Source organism: Penicillium atrosanguineum, assembly GCF_028827265.1.
Source record: "Penicillium atrosanguineum strain IBT 20685 chromosome Unknown utg000006l_segment0_segment0, whole genome shotgun sequence".
NCBI classification, from domain to species: Eukaryota; Fungi; Ascomycota; class Eurotiomycetes; order Eurotiales; family Aspergillaceae; genus Penicillium; species Penicillium atrosanguineum.
The window spans coordinates 817505-832829 of NW_026623138.1; the positions used below are offsets into that span (position 1 = coordinate 817505).

Consider the following 15325-nt stretch of genomic DNA (forward strand, 5'->3'; position numbering starts at 1 on the left):
GAGCAGGACGCACGTCCTGGGGGGGGGAGGTACGCGACGGGGAGTCGTCGCTGAATGCCCGTGGAAGGCTTTCCGAATAAGAAAAGAACACAAAAAAAAGAAAGGAAAGGCAACAATGGTTTGGAGGAGAGGAGGAGAGAGGATCCAAGGGCCTTTGGAGAGAAGGTTCAATTCGAGGAAAAAAAGGTGGGAAAGCGATAGGCCGATAGGTTGGTAATACGCAATACGGGTAATTTTGCGACCTTGGGTGGGGAATTTCTGGTGGCTTCGTGCTTCGTGCAGAACGCTGAAGCGGTATGGGATATTAGAAATCAGATGAAAAATCAAAAAAGATCGAAATACGACTATATGACCGAGAATAGAAAATGGAGTGGTCCATATCCCGGATGCGATCCAACCCATGGTGTAGACTAGGTAGTAATCGGATAGAAGGGATGGGCCAGAAGAGTTGAGGCCGTTGGGGCTCCCGCGTACCATAGCTCCGGATTTAGTGCGAAGCGGGCGATGCACCGGCCGAAGACTCGCCGGCGCAAGTGGTTGCCTGGTGGGGACGTACCTGACACTCACTGTACCAATAAGACCAGGCCCAACACCCCATCGTCCCAGTGTTCCCAGCAATTATGAATTACGGTAATCCTGGAAACTGGATTACACCCAAAATTACATGTTGAACTGCGATTGGGGCGGGTCACCGCCCTAAACCGCTTTGAGTCGCAACTCGTTCAACAGCGGATCTTTTTTTTACACTGAACATCCCTCGTGTACAACTCCCTCTCTCCCTTTCCTTGTGACGTTCTATTTTCTCTAGTTATTTGTTTTTTTTTTTTAATATAGTGTCTTGCTCGGACACTGAATTGAGGATTGTACGTGGCTATTCTCTCCTTCCCCGATACCGCCAATTTCCCCCCCTCCGGCCGAAGCTCATGCTCATTGCTCTCCAGATCCTCGATTGAACACGAGTCCCGCCTGGGTCTCTAGAAGAGAGAGGACTTTCACCATGTACGGCACATCGACCGGTCCTCAGACCGGCATCAATACCCCCCGGTCATCTCAATCCCTCCGCCCTCTTATTCTTTCACATGGCTCCCTCGAGTTTTCTTTCCTCGTCCCTACCTCGCTCCATTTCCACGCCTCGCAGTTGAAAGACACCTTCACTGCTTCATTACCCGAACCCACAGATGAATTGGCCCAGGATGATGAGCCTTCCTCCGTCACCGAGCTGGTCGCCCGCTATATCGGCCTGGCTGCCCGCGAGGTCGAGGAGGGGGAGGATGATTCTCAAGGTAGCTACCTCGAGGTTCTCAAGCTCGCTTTGAACGAGTTCGAGCGTGGCTTCATGCGTGGCAACGACGTGCACGCCGTGGTGGCTACTCTCCCCGGCATTGTGGCCAAGAAGAACCAGGTCGTGGAGGCCTACTACGCTGGACGAGCCGCCGCCGGCCGGCCCACCAAGCCCTACGACTCTGCCCTGTTCCGCGCAGCCTCAGAGGATGCCGCCGGCATCTACACGGTCTTTGGTGGTCAGGGTAACATTGAGGAGTATTTCGATGAGCTCCGTTCCATCTACACTACTTACCCCTCCTTCGTCGAGGAATTGATCGTCTCTTCCGCAGAGCTCTTGCAAACCCTCTCGCGAGAGCCCGAGGCCAGCAAGCTCTACCCCAAAGGTCTGGATATTATGCGATGGCTCCAGGATAGGGATGCCCAGCCCGATACCGACTATTTGGTGTCCGCTCCCGTGAGTCTGCCTTTGATCGGTCTGGTTCAGCTCGCCCACTACATGGTGACCTGCAAGGTCCTGGGCCGTCAGCCCGGTGACCTCCTTGAGCGTATTAAGGGTACTACCGGTCACTCTCAAGGTGTCGTGACCGCCGCTGCCATCGCTACCGCAACCACCTGGGAGTCATTCGCCAAGGCCACTCGGGATGCCTTGACGATGCTCTTTTGGATTGGTCTGCGTAGCCAGCAGGCCTATCCCCGCACATCAATTGCCCCCTCAGTGCTGCAGGATTCCATTGAGAACGGCGAGGGCACCCCTACTCCCATGCTTTCCATCCGGGATCTGTCTCGCACCGCCGTCCAGGAGCACATTGATGCCACTAACCAGCACTTGCCCGAGGATCGCCACATTTCGATCTCCCTGGTCAACAGTGCGCGTAACTTTGTGGTCACTGGTCCCCCGATCTCCCTGTACGGTCTGAATCTGCGCCTGCGCAAGGTCAAGGCTCCCACCGGTCTGGACCAGAACCGTGTTCCCTTCACTCAACGGAAGATTCGGTTTGTCAACCGCTTCCTCCCCATCACCGCCCCCTTCCACAGCCAGTACCTTACCTCGGCCTATGACCGCATTATTGAGGACTTGGAGGATATCGACATCCCCGCCAAGTCTCTGGTCATTCCCGTTTTCCACACTCAGTCTGGAGAGGATCTGCGCCAGCTGGGAGACAAGAGTGCCGTTCCTGCTCTGGTCCGCATGATCACTCACGATGCCGTCAACTGGGAACAGGCTACTGTATTCCCCGGTGCCACTCACATTATTGATTTCGGCCCTGGCGGTATCTCGGGTCTGGGTGTTCTCACCAACCGGAACAAGGACGGTACCGGTGTTCGTGTCATTCTGGCAGGTGAGATGGATGGCACCAACGCTGAGGTTGGCTACAAGCCGGAGCTGTTTGACCGTGATGAGCACTCGGTCATGTACGCCTCCGACTGGGTCAAGGAGCACGGCCCGCGTCTGGTGCAGACTTCCACTGGCGAAACTTACGTCGACACCAAGATGAGTCGTCTCTTGGGCATTCCTCCCGTCATGGTGGCCGGTATGACCCCCACTACTGTCCCTTGGGACTTCGTGGCCGCCACGATGAACGCTGGCTACCACGTTGAGCTTGCTGGTGGTGGTTACTACAACGCCAAGACCATGACTGAGGCTATCAACAAGATTGAGAAGGCTTGCCCGCCTGGTCGTGGTATCACGATCAATCTGATCTATGTCAACCCCCGTGCCATGCAGTGGCAGATTCCTCTGATCGGCCGCTTGCGCGCTGACGGTGTTCCCATTGAGGGTCTGACCATCGGTGCCGGTGTGCCTTCTATCGAGGTTGCCAACGAGTATATCGAGACCCTCGGCATCAAGCACATCGCTTTCAAGCCCGGTTCCGTCGATGCTATCCAACAGGTGATCAATATCGCCAAGGCTAACCCCAAGTTCCCCATCATTATGCAGTGGACTGGTGGCCGTGGTGGTGGTCACCACTCGTTCGAAGACTTCCACCAGCCTATCCTTCAGATGTACAGCCGCATCCGCAAGTACGACAACATCGTTCTTGTCGCCGGTAGTGGTTTTGGTGGAGCTGAGGATACATACCCCTACCTCTCCGGTACCTGGTCTTCCAAGTTCGGCTACCCTGCCATGCCCTTCGACGGATGTCTCTTCGGCTCTCGCATGATGATTGCCAAGGAGGCACACACCTCCAAGAATGCCAAGAAGGCTATTGCCGATGCCCCCGGCGTCGACGACGAGGAGTGGGAGAAGACCTACATGTCTGCTACTGGCGGTGTCATCACTGTTTTGTCCGAGATGGGCGAGCCCATTCACAAGCTGGCCACTCGTGGTGTTCTGTTCTGGCAAGAGATGGACCAGAAGATATTCAAGCTCGACAAGGCGAAGCGTATTCCTGAGCTCAAGAAGCAGCGCAACTACATCATCAAGAAGCTCAACGATGACTTCCACAAGGTGTGGTTCGGCCGCAACGCCGCTGGAGAGACCGTGGACTTGGAGGACATGACCTACGCCGAGGTGGTTCGCCGCATGGTCGATCTCATGTACATCAAGCACGAGTCTCGCTGGATTGATGCCTCCCTTAAGCGCCTCACTGGTGACTTCCTGCGTCGTGTTGAGGAGCGTTTCACTACCGCGAATGATCAAGACTCGAAGCTGCAGAGCTACTCCGAGCTCGACACCCCTTACCCGACTGTCGACAGCATTCTGGCCGCTTATCCCGCGGCTGCTTCTCAGCTGATCAACGCCCAGGATGTGCAGCACTTCCTTTTGCTCTGCCAGCGCCGTGGACAGAAGCCCGTTCCTTTCGTTCCCTCTCTCGATGAGAACTTTGAGTACTTCTTCAAGAAGGACTCCCTCTGGCAGAGCGAGGACCTCGAGGCTGTCGTTGACCAGGATGTCGGTCGTACCTGTATTCTACAGGGTCCTATGTCTGCTCGCTTCTCTACCGTCATCGATGAGCCTGTGAAGGACATCCTCGATGGTGTCCACAAGGGCCACATTGCCGGTCTTCTCCGCGACGTGTACGGCGGTGACAAGGCCAAGATTCCCGTGATCGAGTACTTTGGTGGACAGATGCTCAGCTCCGAGGACCAGCAGGAGATGGAAGGTCTCACCGTCTCTGAAGAGACCAATAAGATCAGCCTCCGCCTGTCTTCGTCTTCCTCCGTTGAGCTGCCCGAGGTCGGCCGCTGGCTCCGTCTTCTGGCTGGCGACTCCTACTCCTGGCGTCACGCCTTGTTCCTGGCCGATGTGTTCGTCCAGGGTCACCGTTTCCAGACCAACCCCATGAAGCGCATCGTGGCGCCCACTGCTGGTCTCTATGTGGAGATCACCAATCCTACCGATCCCTCTAAGACTGTCATTAGCGTCCGTGAGCCCTACCAGTCAGGCAAATTGGTCAAGACTGTCGAGGCCAAGATGAACGAGGACGGTCAGATTAGCCTGACCCTCTTCGAGGGCCGCACTGCCGAGGGCGGTGTTGTCCCCCTGTCCTTCCTGTTCACATACCACCCGGAGACCGGTTATGCCCCCATCCGCGAGGTTATGGGTGATCGTAATGACCGCATCAAGGAGTTCTACTATCGCATCTGGTTCGGCAACAAGGACGTGCCTTTCGACACCCCCACCACCGCTACTTTCAACGGCGGCCGGGAGACCATCACTTCCCAGGCTGTTGCCGACTTCGTGCACGCTGTCGGCAACACCGGTGAGGCCTTTGTTGACCGCCCCGGCAAGGAGGTCTTTGCCCCCATGGACTTCGCTATTGTGGCTGGTTGGAAGGCCATCACCAAGCCCATCTTCCCTCGCACTATTGACTGTGACCTGCTGAGACTGGTCCACCTTTCCAACGGCTTTAAAATGGTTCCTGGTGCTGAGCCTCTGAAGGTTGGTGACGTTCTGGACACCACTGCCCAGATCAACGCCGTCATCAACCAGGAGTCTGGCAAGATGGTTGAGGTTTGCGGTACCATCAAGCGTGAGGGTAAGGCCATTATGCACGTCACCAGTCAGTTCCTTTACCGTGGTGATTACCTCGACTTCGAGAACACCTTCCAGCGCAAGGATGAGGTGCCCATGCAGGTTCACCTCGCCACTAGCCGGGATGTTGCTATTCTCCGCTCCAAGGAGTGGTTCTGCATGGACGAATCTGACATTGAGCTTCTCGGTCAGACCATTACTTTCCGTCTGCAGAGCTTGATTCGCTTCAAGAACAAGACTGTGTTCAGCAATGTTCAGACCGTTGGTCAGGTCCTGCTTGAGCTGCCCACGAAGGAGGTCATCCAGGTCGCCTCTGTTGACTACCAGGCCGGCACTTCCCACGGCAACCCCGTCATTGACTACCTGCAGCGCAATGGAACTTCCATTGAGCAACCCGTCTACTTCGAGAACCCCATCCCTCTGAGTGGCAAAACTCCTCTCGAGCTGCGTTCTCCGGCCTCTAACGAGACCTATGCTCGTGTCTCCGGCGACTACAACCCCATTCACGTTTCCCGTGTCTTCTCCAGCTACGCCAACCTCCCGGGCACCATCACCCACGGTATGTACAGCAGTGCTGCGGTCCGCAGCTTGGTGGAGACCTGGGCTGCCGAGAACAACATCGGCCGCGTTCGTGGCTTCCACGTCTCTCTGGTCGGCATGGTGCTGCCCAACGATATGATCACCGTCAAGCTCCAGCACGTCGGTATGATTGCCGGTCGCAAGATTATCAAGGTCGAGGCCATGAACAAGGAGACCGAGGACAAGGTTCTCATGGGTGAGGCCGAGGTTGAGCAGCCCGTTACCTCCTACGTCTTCACCGGTCAGGGTTCTCAGGAACAGGGTATGGGTATGGAGCTTTACGCTAGCAGCCCCGTAGCCAAGGAGGTCTGGGACCGCGCTGATCGCCACTTCATTGAGAACTACGGCCTGTCCATCATCGACATCGTCAAGAACAACCCCAAGGAGCTTACCGTCTACTTCGGTGGTCCTCAGGGTAAGGCCATTCGTCAGAACTACATGTCGATGACCTTCGAGTCGGTGAACGCCGATGGATCGATCAAGTCAGAGAAGATCTTCAAGGAGGTTGACGAGACTACCGCCTCGTACACCTACCGTTCTCCCACTGGCCTACTGTCTGCCACTCAGTTCACTCAGCCTGCCCTGACCCTGATGGAGAAGGCCAGCTTCGAGGACATGCGCTCTAAGGGTTTAGTGCAGCGTGACAGCAGCTTCGCAGGTCACTCCCTGGGTGAATACTCCGCTCTGGCTGCCCTGGCTGATGTCATGCCCATTGAAAGCTTGGTTTCCGTTGTCTTCTACCGTGGTCTGACCATGCAGGTTGCCGTCGAGCGTGACGAGCAGGGTCGCTCCAACTACTCCATGTGTGCTGTCAACCCCAGCCGTATCTCCAAGACTTTCAACGAGCAGGCTTTGCAGTACGTTGTTGAGAACATCGCGGAGCAGACCGGCTGGCTTCTGGAGATTGTCAACTACAACGTTGCTAACATGCAATATGTGGCTGCTGGTGATGTAAGTTTGCTACCTTGATTACTTTTTTTTTTGACGCCCTATACTAACGTGTCCTTCCCAGCTCCGTGCCCTTGACTGCCTCACCAACCTTCTGAACTTCCTTAAGGCTCAGAACATTGACATTCCCACTTTGATGCAGACTATGTCTCTTGAAGATGTCAAGGCTCATCTGGTGAGCATCATCATGGAGTGTGTCAAGCAGACCGAGGCCAAGCCGCGCCCTATCAACCTCGAGCGTGGCTTTGCCACTATCCCTCTCAAGGGTATCGATGTGCCCTTCCACAGCACATTCCTGCGCTCTGGTGTCAAGCCCTTCCGGTCCTTCTTGCTCAAGAAGATTAACAAGACCACCATCGACCCCAGCAAGTTGGTCGGCAAGTACATTCCTAACGTGACTGCTCGTCCGTTCGAGATCACCAAGGAGTACTTCGAGGATGTTTACAAGCTTACCAACTCGCCTCGCATCGCATCAATCCTGGCCAACTGGGACAAATACGAAGAGGGAAACGAGACCGCTGCCCGTGCGGCCTAATAATGTTGTGATTCCCCCTCGTCTCTAATGTGTTTATTCTTTTGGTTTCTCGATAGAAAGACCTTTGTTTTTTACAGGTCGTGATGTGACATGTCTCAAACTTGGCGCAGTTGAATGTATATGTTTTGTTCTAGTTTTGTTAAGAATTGGATTCTATACAATATTTTATCCTCATCCTATGCGTTATTTGGAAATGCGTTATTCACGACGACGCCTTTTCATATTCATTTTTAGGCCAGGACTGGTGTATCATACACACTTCTATCACTGTAGTACCATAGTAAAACTGGGAGGATATCTTCTCAAATTTCCTTCCAAGGCCCGGGACGCAGCATACGGTCTTCCTTGCCGTACACACTGACTTTCTTGACAATCTCGATGAACCGTTGGTGGTTCTCTTTGGAAGGTCCAAGACGAGATCGGAATGCTCGCGAAAGATCACCGGTCAGAATACCCGACGGCGGAATCGCTGCATGAACTTCTGCGGGTGTGGGGAATGATCCAGTTGGTCCAGGCGTTCCACGACCTTATCCAGCTAAATCAGTATCTGTACCATAAAGTTTGGCTCTTCAATGGGATACATACCTCGAGAAGTCCCCTCGGGGCTGCTGGCTCGACTGCCGGAGAAGGCCCGTCCGGCAATAGGGCTTCCAGCTCGGGAACCCTGCGGCGTACCTCCACGAGAGACCCCCGAAGGTGGGTTGAGCTTCAGCTTCTTAGCCTTGCCGCTCTCACTCATCTCGGGTCCAGAGCCCGCGCCGATATCAACATCACTGCCAGATCCGGATCCACCCAGGTGAGGGTTTCGGACGCGTTTCTTGCCAGCCTACAAACAAGTCATTAGAAACCACGGCCCTGTAGGAGAGTAATCACCTTGCACTTACCTGTGATGCAGACGGAGAGATTGGACGAGAAGTTGGATGAGGAGTTGGCTGCGAGGACTGATGTTTGTTCTTCACCTTCTTTCGAGAAGTGTCTGTCCCACTGGCATCCGAGGCATTGGGTGATCCCAGCCTCTTCAGAGAGGCGGATGACTTCTTCAGCGGATCAGAGTGCTTCGGTCTGCCCGAGGGTGTGTTGGAGTCCTTGGAGGATGACGCCGACTCCTTTTGGTTCTTCTCCTCCTCGGCCTTGCGTTCTTCTTCTTTCTGTCGCTCGGTCTCGCTATCATCGGAGCTCTGGGGGTAGAAAGCAATCAGCGTTGAAAACTTGGTGTTTATAGGGCTCTCGCCTTACCTCTTCGTCAGTGTAAGGGTTTACATCGGAGCCGCTGCTGTAGTCAAAGTTCCGTTCTCTCTTCTTAAGAGCTTTTCTGACTTTCTTGCCCTGGACTTTGCGAGCTTCACGCTCCTTCTTTTCGCGAATCTCTTCTTCTTCGTAGTCTTTCTCCTCCTTTAGATCGAATACATTCGCCTTCAGCCGGTCCTCCTTGATTCTCTTTTCAGCAGCTTTGGTATCTTCGTCTTGCTCGTTGAAAAGATCGTCGTGCTCTTCGTCATCTGCAAACCTATCCTCTTCGAAGTCCATCTCACTAGCCTCAAGTCCCTCTCGTCCGGCAAGGACGCCTTGCTTTCCAGCAAAGACCTTTCTCTGCTTGGCAAACTGCTCCAATTCCTTCTGCTGTTCGACCTCTTGTTGCTTCTCCATGAACCAGCGCGGGTCCTTGATTCGCTTTGACATCAATTTCTCCGCCTCCTCGATAGTCAAGGCCTTGAACTGACTTTTGGCACTGAATTTGTACCACTTCTCGGCAGGAATCATTCGCATCTTTCCGTTGTCAAGAACAAAAACCGCATGGGTCTCCGACAGCGCTGCCTCGTAGTTTCCCACCCAGATATTCCGGTTATCGAAATCTTCAAGGTGCCACGGAAGCGCCTCTTCGTACTTAATCCGAGCCTTCGCGATCTCCTCGGGGGTCAGATCCGATTTGAAGACCTGCTGCGTTTTCGCCTTGGGGGCGTTCGGTCTTTTGCCAAGTGATCCTACAGAGGGCGCAATCTGGGCCATATTTTCTGCACGCTCCTTCTCTCGAGCAGCTCTCCTAGCATCCAATGCCTCCCGTTCCGCCTCGTCGAGTTGTTGGCCATCGGGTCCCAGAATCTTCTCGGCGTTCGGATCCTGTGACCGTGTTCTTGGATCCCGACGATGTAGCCTCACAGGTCGTGTGAATTGTGATTCGTCGCGTGGGTCGACGCTTCGTTTGGAGGCAAACCGGGCGATGTGGTGTTTAATTCCCTCTCGCAGAGCTCGTTTTGTCGTCACCAACGGATAGTCGACATACTTTTGAGACAATAGGGGGCCACTGAACCCGTTTACGGCGTGTTCTGCTTTGACAGGCGTGGGTAGAATACCTCCCATCAGAGAGGGCTGCTGGACGTTCGAGATGGGGGGTCGCGTAGGCAAGGTCTTGGTCGCAACACTACCGGTAGGAGGAACTCCAGTAGGCCTCACCGGTCTTCTCTTGGGGCGTACGAGCGGATCTGCTGCTTTGGGTCGGCGCATTCGCATGGGGGGAGCTCCATTCGACCCCGTCGGCGTGCCATTCGAAGGGTTCGTTGGAGTCGACATGTCACAGAGAGAGAGCACTTTGTCGCCTTGAAATAATTATGTGGAGTATTGAATCGCATCAACCAAGAATATCGATGCAGTCGGATCCGCAGAAGAGAGTTGAAACACAGCGACGAAGTGACGATGAGGATGAGGTCAACATCGGGGCTGAGTAAGCGGGGCCTTGGCATTTCCGCGCTTTCAATTTCACTTTCACTTTCACTTTCACTTTCACTAGTGTTTTAACCTCTTACAGCTACACGAGTTTCAGTCTAAGTTGTCTAGATGTTGAGAAAGATGCTTATCCTCTAGAAACCATACCTCTCATTCGTCTCGTCTCGTCTCCTTTCTATATAAATCCATACATTTTTTTAGTCTTCACTTCACCCTCCAAAAGTTTGCCCGGGCTCCAATTGTTTATAAGGACATGCAATCCAGTCGCATCCCTATTCAAGAAATAATAAGTTAGCTAGAGATAACTCAGAAAAGAAAAAAAAGTTTAATACTCACCTGTTTATATATTTCCGTTCCCCACCATCGGAACCCATCAACCCAACCCGGGTAGATGCACGCGAAGAAAACAACGATCACGGCAAATGCCAGTCCAGAGTCCAAGGCTGCTGAGAGAGTCATCGCGTACTTCTCCCACCAAGCTGTCTTTCGTCTCCGAATCACATAGTTGAATACGAAACACACGACAGCCCAGATAGAGAAATTCAATCCTGTCGCCGGCGGTATCCAACTCAGACTGCCGAATAAAATGGGGAAATTGATCATGCGCCAGATATTCTTCTTGCTCCGCCGTCCGAGGATCCAAGCTCCGAGTGGTGCAATTGCGCCGAGCAAAAACGCCCACACAAGAGGTCGATAGAGGCCCCCAGGACCAAAGAAGCGCTGCGGACCAACCACTCCCCAGAGGATACTACCGTTGAAATGTACCCGCGCAATAGGGCAGTTGAATCCGTTCATCGCCTGTGGAGTGCACAACCCTGGAATAAAGGCAAACATCCAGTTGAGTACACCAATCTGGGTTAGACTGGACACCAGCGTTGCCATCATTTGCACACCAAATAGGATGCGAGGTGGGATCTTCATATAATGCCCGAGCTTCAGGTCTGAAGAGAATTTGATCCCTTGAGCGGAGCTAATATAGGAGTAAGTCACGAATATCATGTTCGCAACTGGTCGACCGGGGAAGACGATGCCACAGAGAAGCTGGCAAATCAGATAGAGACTGCTGTGTTGATTGGTGACAGCCATGATGATTCCAACTGGAATGAAAAACACACTCGTGATGATAAGGGCCAGGAATAGCCCATACCAGGGTAAGTGAACCGGGTAGCTTCACATGAATATCAGCATCAATCAAAATAGTAGAGGACGAACAGGAAGGGGGCACGTACTGCTCCACAGTGTAAGTGGCGATGGCCAGCATCGTAACAAGCACAATGAGGTACCATGTGAGCGGGGCATCTTTGTATCGCCTCATCAAGCGGCAGTGGACATCCTCCACGCCCAAGGGCATCTCCCTGGTCGGATCATGGGAGCTGACTCGTGACATGTCATCGCTGCGACGAGTAGGGCGAGATCCGTTTTCCGTTCGAAGAGGCTCATATGTCTCGAGATCAGGCATCTCTCTTTTTTCCTCAAAGGCCTTTCGTGTTTGGTGCAAAATGTCTTTGCCATACCAGCAGATGGTGTGGGTGACCAGAGAAGTCAGGGCAGCGAATTGAACCCCATAGGACAACACGTAGGTAATAGGGAGGTAAACCGGTGAATACTCCTCGTATGCCTTCTGGTCGAACAGGAACTCGGAAGTCAAAATACGGCTCACGTCGTATGGGTGTCCGGTGTTATCAAACACCGCCGCTGACAAGATGGGCATGTAGGAAGAGAAGAGCACATTTTTATAGTCTTTCGATGCAGTCAGGTTTAAGCGTGCAATAAAGTAGAGTGAGGCTGAAGCTTACACAGAATAGGAGCGATGATCCAAATCACAACCACGAGACCGGTCACAATGTTGGCGGCAGCCCACCATGGGGTGAGCAATGGGGATCCAATATACGCAATTTGAGCCCAGTCAAAAGTCAAAGGAAACATCCCAAGACCAGATGCAACGCCAAACTGATATGCAGTCAGTAACGCAATCCATGTCATATCAGGCAAAATTCTCACCAGGTTCGACACCACGACGTTCTTCGGAGCGAACCAAGTGATGACGTTAAAATAGCTGAGTGCAGGCATCAGCAAGCCCGGGACGAAGTACCAAAGAAAAGCACCTCCCCATACAACGATGAAAAACTTGTATCGGGAGATGCTCCACCCATTGGCTTTCTTGTTGGTAGTCTTGTGCATTGTGGTGAACATAGCAGTCGACATCAGAGTTCCGGGCCAGATCATAGCCGATGGGCGTACAAGAAACCGTCTGGTAAGACCAGCAAAAGCGTAGCCCAGGACTTGAGTGGAGATGATGAGCAGTACTTGGTACATTATGGGGACCTCCTGCTGGTAAAATTTATGCTGCTCCACGATTACCTGTTGGGCCGGTCAGATGTGCAAAATGAAGAATGGTCAGGATTATTACTGACATCGGTTGCAAAAGCAAAGCCGAAGGACACGTTGCTGCTGATATAGACACACGCATGCTCCTTCTCGTTCCAACGACCCTGGGCAAACCACTGCCGCACCCTTGACATCCAGGGAACTTTCGGTGTCTCAAGTTCGCCAGATAGCGACTCTCGGTGGTGAAGAGTGCCATTTTCGAAGACCTCGAGGTGGTCGCCCGTTCTCTTCAGTAGTACATCCCAAAATTTCCCAAGTGGATGAACTAAAACAAGCGCAATGATCGGCGTTATGGCGACACTTGGGTAGCGGAGAGAAAAGAAAAGATTTGCGGCGGAACCCGTGAGAGAGAAAAGCAGCGAGAGAAACCACATGCGAGGGGCTATAAGCGCAAAACGCAAATTTCAGTACAAGAAGATCGAACAGTTTTCAGGTTCCTCCCAGACAGAACACTCACTATTTATGGAAAGAGAGATGTCGTCTGTCGCGGGCACGGTGGCTCTTACTTGAGCATATCTATAGCATTATATCTGATCAGCAAGCGTCTTGCGGAGATCAACGGTATGCAATTTTCATTTGAATAATCAAACATACGGCGAATTGTCAGGCGGGTCATCATCTGCCGGTTTCGTGACTTCATCCTCGATATCCAAGACATCTTCCTCGTCATCACTTGTCAAATAAGGCGAAGTTATCGGTGTCTCCTGTATCACCGGGTTCCCTGGCACGGCAAGGCCAGTTGCAAACGAGTACTTCGAATCAGCCCCCATCCCAATGTCCGAGGTGGCAGACGAGGGTCGTCGATTGTGACCTTCCGTGTACAATTCACTGCTTTTTCGCCTGTTCGAGGAGTGTGACCTTTTCGGTCTTGAGCTTCTTCCGCCGCTGGAAGGCCCCCCTTGACAGCTCTCATAGCTTGTACGCGTTGTTCCATTAGACACTTGGCGTGTATTTTTCGGCTGAAGTGCAAGATTTGCATCGTCGTCAGAGTCCTGCGGAAAGCGCACCGCGCCGTACGATGAAGATCCCAGCGCGGGCGATGAGCGTATTAGAGGAGCACGCGACATCAGTGCCCAGAATTGCTGAGCGAGCGACGGATGGTCGGGCAAATTCACGACGGGATCAGGCGAGTCGCGGCTTCCATCGTCGCACACGTCAGAGTCGGGCAGCTCAACTCGGTCCGATGCGGGAAGCCACTCGCCCCTCGGATTCGGGGGACAAGACAGCTTCCGCGTCTGCAGCGGTATATCGACCGTGATTGTGGTGGGGGATAGGGCAATGATGCAATAGCTGTCGATTCTGGGGCTCTTTGGGGCTCGTTTGGTGCCTGTTTGGGATTAGAGCGTGCAGTAGCTCAGATCAAGCGAGACGAAGTTCAGGAAAATCGGAGTGGATCAAGCCCCGCGCAATCGGAGTTTCCCAACCGGGTTAATCGCAATGCCGATTACTTTGAAAAGCTGCCTCTTCATGAAGGTCTGATCAATGGTCTATGGGATTTTTACATTCCAAAATGCTGGTATATACATCTCTCTCAAAACAGTTCCGTCACTTTCTCATCCTCGTCTTCCGCTGGTGGAGCTTCGATCTGAGCCTGGGCCTTGGATAACTCCGAGTCGGTCTTTTCCCCTTCACCCTCCTCGTCGCGCATAAGGACCTGAACCAGGCGGTCACAAGATTCCCGGACATCATCGTCTTCCACGTTAAGATGACATTCCCGAATAATGGGGTACACCTGCACGGCACGCATCTTTTCTCGGCCCTCCCGGGTCGTGGTCAGCAACAACAGAGTCTCCAGATGTGTCGTGATGATGGTCATATCACTGTCGCGCTTCTTATCCGGGGGCAGTAACTGGAGGTCTGGCAGCATCGACATCGACTCTTCGTCAGGGAACTCTTCTGGGCCCGTGATAGGTAGTAGAAGGTAAGGCAGCAGGTTGACTCCATCCTCGTCAAACAGCATCGGATGGGAAGCGACGTCGAATGCCACATTCTTAATGGTGGATGCCACACCCTTCCGACGAATGTTGCTTTCATGTTCCGTAAAGACGGTCAGCTTGGTGATAGGGACCACCCCGTCGTACTCCTGCCGCGTGGTGAAATACGCCCGTCCCTTTTCGCTTTGTGACAGGTCGGCGAAGACATAGGACAGATAGTCAAAATTTGCATGCTTATTGAGACTGCCGTCCGCGCCTTTGACGAAGCAGTCCATCAACTGGTCGATGGCATTCTCGGACGTGGAGACGGACTCGGGGGCTTTGCGCTTCAGCGAATGGAGCTTTTCGAGGTGGTCTGATTTGACGAGGTTGGCCAGCAGCATGGCTACCTCATCGACATTGGGATCTTTGATATTCTAGTGTTGCGCCTCTCGTCAGTCGGGCTTACCTCGATCTATTGAGGATGCACTAACCATCAATTTCTTCAAGAGCACCTCGATGAACTGGTCATCTTTGACCAGGAACTTCAAAATATCTTCGTCGCTGGAGAGGTTGATGAGAATGGTCAATGCATTCTTTGCGATGGGCTATACGAGGGCTCGAATCAGGAAGGCGTTCTTGGAGGGATCGGAGACGCACTTACCGAATAGTCTCGAGCGAGGAGCTTCAGGTCTGTAACCGGGAGTAATTGGTGTCGCTTGAACAGATCGGGCTGTGCTGTGGAGAAGCCGACGAGGTTCTCGCAGGCTTAAAAGGACGTTAGAACCCACGCATTCATTGTGTCGAGAGTTCTTACCAATCTGTCGAATCTGAGTATTTCCATGGTGAAGGAACTCCACCAGCTATATACGAGATATAGAGTCAGAAAACCTGAGTCCTTTTGCACATTGACATCAACTCACATCTTCGAGTTCGGTCGGCATCGTGCAGTTTGTTGAAAGGTCGATAATTGACGGAGCC

At 53.1% G+C, this 15325-nt stretch overlaps 3 protein-coding genes across 3 annotated transcripts; 1 reads left to right on the top strand and 2 right to left on the bottom strand.

The window, feature by feature from the left end:
* Nucleotides 1-997: 997 nt before the first annotated feature.
* On the top strand, nt 998-7322 carry N7443_007442 (tetrafunctional fatty acid synthase subunit FAS1; the record flags this gene model as incomplete). Its single annotated transcript, XM_056887498.1, has 2 exons — nt 998-6790; nt 6852-7322. 2 exons carry the CDS (start codon nt 998-1000, stop codon nt 7320-7322), a joined length of 6264 nt encoding a protein of 2087 aa, XP_056739189.1.
* A 302-nt stretch (nt 7323-7624) lies between these two features.
* On the bottom strand, nt 7625-9890 carry N7443_007443 (transcription factor IIF subunit TFG1; the record flags this gene model as incomplete). The annotated part of the gene is made up of 4 exons (XM_056887499.1): nt 7625-7848; nt 7908-8148; nt 8207-8500; nt 8559-9890. The coding sequence occupies 4 exons, from the start codon at nt 9888-9890 to the stop codon at nt 7625-7627; spliced, it is 2091 nt and encodes a 696-aa protein (XP_056739190.1).
* Nucleotides 9891-10252: 362 nt separating this feature from the next.
* Nucleotides 10253-15288, bottom strand: N7443_007444 (Cytochrome b5; the record flags this gene model as incomplete). The annotated part of the gene is made up of 13 exons (XM_056887500.1): nt 10253-10315; nt 10380-11211; nt 11273-11783; nt 11840-11993; nt 12045-12404; nt 12458-12813; nt 12889-12947; nt 13026-13758; nt 14064-14781; nt 14839-14952; nt 15009-15112; nt 15162-15207; nt 15268-15288. The coding sequence occupies 13 exons, from the start codon at nt 15286-15288 to the stop codon at nt 10253-10255; spliced, it is 4071 nt and encodes a 1356-aa protein (XP_056739191.1).
* Nucleotides 15289-15325: the final 37 nt, after the last annotated feature.